The following is a 5,000-nucleotide window of genomic DNA, read 5'->3' as shown; positions in this document are numbered from 1 at the left end:
AAATTCAGTAACTCAGTTACCGTTACTACATGGTGCGTTACTCCGTTACTGCGTTTATATAGTCAACAGCCAGGTGAACAGAGATGAGAACTGTACTTAAGTACAGTACTTGAGTAAATGTACTTAGATACTTCCTGTGTCACATGCGGAGACGCGCTGTGGGCGTGTTTGTGTTGTTTACTAACAAGACTATCATGGCGGCGGCGGAGCTCAAGTCTAGTTTCTCCACCTGGAGATATTCTCACTATTTCACTTTTGTCGAGCACAAAGAAAAGAACGTTTTAGTTGAATGTAAGTTGTGTCCTGGTGGGGCAAAGAGCCTATCTACTGCCCAAACCAGTCATTCAAATCTCTTAAAACATCTGGAAAAACAACATGCTGGGACGAAGCTAGTAGCAAGACCACAGAGACTCAGCCGACGCCACTCCACCTGCACCTGCACCTAACCAGCAGCGGCTGGATTTTAACCAAGGGACTGCTAGCCAGGGAAAAGTCGATAAAGCCATTGCACGGTATGTTGTAGAACACATGCAGGCTATTGCTACAGTGGAGTCACCCGCTTTCAGGGAGCTAGTTAGCATGATAGCATGTCCGGGCAGCACACGGCATATGAAACGGAAAACTTTTTCCAACTACCTGGAGAAAGAATATACAAAAATGTAAAGCCAGCTAATATCGATGCTATCCAGATTACATATAATGCATGTCAAGTTGATCAACAGATTGTATTATTCTCCAATGCTCCAATGCAATAACAGTACTGAAATGAAGGCTATAAGGGCATTAATATAATGGGAGCCCTTTTTTAAGTAACTAAAACGTTTCACAGTAACGCATTACTTTTTGGTGTAAGTAATCAGTAAAGTAACTGAGTTACTTTTGAAATGAAGTAACTAGTAATGGTAACTAGTTACTGGTTTTCAGTAACTAGCACAACACTGCCTGAGACACAGTGTCGTGAAAAATAAAACCAGGGTCCCCGCCGACGGGGACCTTCAGGCTTAACAGGTTAAATATATTTATCGCCAGAGTTAGCCAACAGGCAGTTTGTTTCTGTAATCCGAATGTGTCAGTCACCCTAGGAAACCATTTATTATACTTAAAAAAATAATTACAAACATGCAACATTGAGACTCACAATACAGAATAGTAATATTTCATGCCAAAATAATAAGGTAAATGATTCTCAATAAATGGACCTTATTGTGATCTCTTATTTGACAGTGTTTCAAGATCACGCACAGCAGAAATACAGAGATAGAAACACACTGTAAATAAAAATAAAACATGCACTTGACTCTCAGTTTATCCACGGCACAAATAACAAAAATGTCAGCCTTGACTGTGGTTTTAAAATCACAAGATGTAATTAGACAGGTTAAATTGAACAGAAATGTAAAATACCTCTAAAATGACATACAATGTCATTGTCTTAAAAGTGTGTAGGGCTCTAACAGGACACTGTCGCCCCCTGTTGGTCAGAACAGATAATTTTCAACATGCACAAGCACTTCCTGTTTGACACTAAACCAGACATAGGTGGCCATTATAAATAGAAAGAGGACATTTCTGGGATCTGTTGATTATTTAGCACAGGGGTGTCCAAACCTTTTCACCAAGGGCCACATACAGAAAAATATACGAAGGGCTGGGCCACTTATAGAGGTGAGGTATACTGCCTCGTAAGTTAAGTTATAAGTTAGCAACATGTAGGTAAATTAGGCTTGATACATGAATATGCTTTAAGAAAAAAACAGCCTACATCACAGCTCTCTATCGGGTTTCATTTATCTTGTTAGCAGCTCATCCCTTTAAAACAGAAGCCTCAGAGTGATTATAATAAGAGGAAATATGAAGGGTGTATTTCAAGCTTGTTATGAAAATAAGTTATTGGGCTTTTTTTATCAACTAAGATTTGTTAGAACATGTTTTCAACATGAATTGACTGCATGTATTTTAAAAGTGGGTTCATTAACACATGAATGTTACTGTGTCATATATTTTTACATATTTAATAATAATAATAATAATTCCTTACATTTATTATAGCGCTTTTACAATGACTCAAAGCGCTTTACATATACACACATTACATACATGCAATGGTCAGAAACTGTGGACAATACCCACAGGAGACAAATATAAGAAAAGCACAAGTTTCATTGGTGGGCCATACTTAATTATACTTTTTTAATTTGCTGAGGGCCGATTCAAAATGGTCAAAGGGCTGTATGTGGCCCCCGGGCCGTAGTTTGGACACCCCTGATTTAGCACATCCTACCTGCGGTTCTGGACGATCCACTGGCCCTGAGTGCAGACCTGATTATACCCGGCTCTGCTCAGCTTGTAACCATCAAGCTCCAGAGACAAACCCATCCCTGCAGCCGGCATCTGAAACCATACAGGGCAATACACAGATATACAATACAGTCAATCGATGTTATTTATATAGCCCAATATCACACATATTACATTTGTCTCATTGGACTTTACAGTTTAACAATGAAGGTAAAGCATACACAAACATTCATTCATCAACAATATGAGGGGCTGTTAATGGTTACCAACAATGAATGACACATTTTGAGTTTAGAAAATCTGCATAAATTAAGATACCACTGTAAATATTAAGTAATTAAGTAATTGGTTTTCCAAGTTGTATAAGCTATTTCAAACATTTTCCCCATACATGATATACAAATATTGACGTTTGACGTGACCAGACCTAAAATATTTGTGTTTAAAAATATTCTATCTTAATCACAACAATAAAAAATGTTTCACTTTTTAGAAATGTATATTTTGTGGAATAACCATGCATTAAAATTACAATATTAATATACAGTATGTTGGCATCCTGCCCAAAAGCCTGTCACAGTGCTGTTGGCGGACTTTATGACACTCCTGGAGAAAATCTTTAAAGAGGCCCTACTCTGCTTTCTGTGGGGTTCCCTCTCCTGAAGTGTGTTCTATAGGTGTTAGTGCATGTAAATGGTCTGCAAAGCCTAACATCCCTGTGTTCCCTTCAGAGGGAGTTTCTCTCCCACAAACACCTCCATTGGACTCCTTTGTTTACTTCCTCAAACACAGTGACATCACTTTAGAACACTCACGCTCCTATTGGCTAGCAGTCCAACACATTGTAAGTGATAGGCGGGACATCTCTAAGCAGTTGACCAATCAGAGGAAGCATGGAAACATTTCAGAGCTGTAAATGGATGAGGGAATCTTACGGTAAAGCTCCAGGTACAGTTTGTGTTAGGGGGGTAGTAGCTGGGGAAGAAAGGCGTGCTCAGAGACCCCTGGACCCCCGAAACTGCCTTGAGCTCTATAGAGGAGCTACAGTCTGAGAAACAGAGAGAAAAAGTGAATGATACACAATAAAATATACATTCTGCCACAAAACGGTAGCCTAAAGCTCCTTCTCTGCCCCTGGTATGTAAAGTTGTTTGAAATGTTTCTGAACTGGTCGAAGAAGGTTTTCAGGTAAACTCACTGCGGCGGCTCCAGGTCTGTGCAGATAGACTGAAGGGGTCTTTGTAGTTATATAGACCCTGTTTCCAAACCACCGTCATCCACTCTCCTGAAGACAGGACGCGCACCAGCCTCTCATGTCTGCTGCAGCCGTTCACACTGTGAGGACAGAGGGAAACAGGAACACTATAGTAGGTCAAATAAAGGTTAACTTCAATTATGTTTGGCTTCAATTAAAGGTCTCCTATCATGCAAAACACACTTTTGTATGTCTTTTATACATAACTATGTGTCCCCGGTGTGTCAGAAAACAAAACCCTCTCTCTTTTCCTCCGTACCCAAATCTCTAGAAACGGGGGAACAACGGAGCTGATCCAGATTTGCTGCCGATATGACGCAATATCGGAAATGTGGGCGGGCTTTACACCCACGGCCCTATCAGAAACAATGCGCAACGTGTTTTGGAAGTAATATGGTCTGTGTTTACATTAGCATCGCTAACACTCAGAGCTAACCTGTACTGGAGAGAGTCTGTGTAAAGAAGCAGGAAATAAAAAGAAATTCACGTTGTGGGAAACCCTCAAGAGAAAAAGAGTTTGAGCTCCATACTATTTCAGAAATAATCCTTGATGTGGTTTGGAACATAATGGCGTTTAATCACGGCAGCGTTTAGCTGAGTATCTGCTGGGAGAATTCATCAGATACTCAGCATAAGCTCCCCCCCTCTTTTTCTTGTTTAAAGCTACAGACCCAGAATCAGCACTTTAGTAACAGGCTGAAATAGAGGGGGATGAGGCTAGAATGGGTGATCTGTTTGGTATTTTGAGCAAAATAATTCATAGAAATATTTTTTATATTTTTTTATATATCGGACACCTATAATATTCAATCTCAGGATCCATGTATTTATTATCCCCTCAAGATTGGAAGTAGTCATCACATACAGAGCATTTGGTACAACTAGTTCCAGAACAGTGTCCTTCACATGCTGATATCCAAGAGAGGGAGTTACACAGTCACAAGATGGAGGAATACCGGTTTATTTTTATTTTACTACTTTTACTACGACTTTTTTTTCTCAAAAATTACTTAATTAATTCTGTCTTTTTTTACTCAAAATCTCAAAACCCTGACTTTTTTTTCAAAATCTCAAAATTCTGTCTTTTTTTACTCAAAATCTCAAAATCCTGACGTTTTACTCAAAATCTCAAAATTCTGACTTTTTACTCAAAATCTCAAAATTCTGACTTTTTCTCAAAATCTCAAAATGCTCACTTTTTCTGAATACTCAAAAATATCCCTGGTCCCCGGCTTGAGCTTGAATCTCAGGAGCCATGTATTTCTGATCCTCTCCAGAATGGAAGTAGTCATCACATACAGAGCATCAACTGATCCTGAACAGTGTCCTTCACATGCTGATATCCAAGAGAGGGAGTTACACAAGATGGAGGAATAGAAAGCGTATTCTATGCTTAGCTCAGATTAGCTAAGGCCTGCGTAAGCAATAAACATGACAGTCATATACC

General features: G+C 39.3%; 1 protein-coding gene across 1 annotated transcript in view; it reads right to left on the bottom strand.

Annotated features, from left to right (window-relative positions):
* Positions 1 to 5,000, bottom strand: part of LOC117442900 (transmembrane protease serine 6) — a 25,816-nt gene that overhangs the window by 13,079 nt on the left and 7,737 nt on the right. Inside the window, exons 8-10 of the mRNA XM_034078843.1 lie at positions 3,497 to 3,633; positions 3,234 to 3,346; positions 2,282 to 2,391 (exon numbers count right to left, since the gene is read on the bottom strand). Of these exons, the coding sequence (XP_033934734.1) occupies positions 2,282 to 2,391; positions 3,234 to 3,346; positions 3,497 to 3,633 (360 nt within the window). The remainder of the gene's footprint in view (positions 1 to 2,281; positions 2,392 to 3,233; positions 3,347 to 3,496; positions 3,634 to 5,000) is intronic.

The sequence above is a fragment of the Pseudochaenichthys georgianus genome, unplaced genomic scaffold (genome assembly GCF_902827115.2).
Source record: "Pseudochaenichthys georgianus unplaced genomic scaffold, fPseGeo1.2 scaffold_500_arrow_ctg1, whole genome shotgun sequence".
Classification (NCBI taxonomy): domain Eukaryota; kingdom Metazoa; phylum Chordata; class Actinopteri; order Perciformes; family Channichthyidae; genus Pseudochaenichthys; species Pseudochaenichthys georgianus.
Note: the sequence above shows the minus strand (reverse complement) of the source record. Positions and strands in the feature narration are given on the sequence as shown.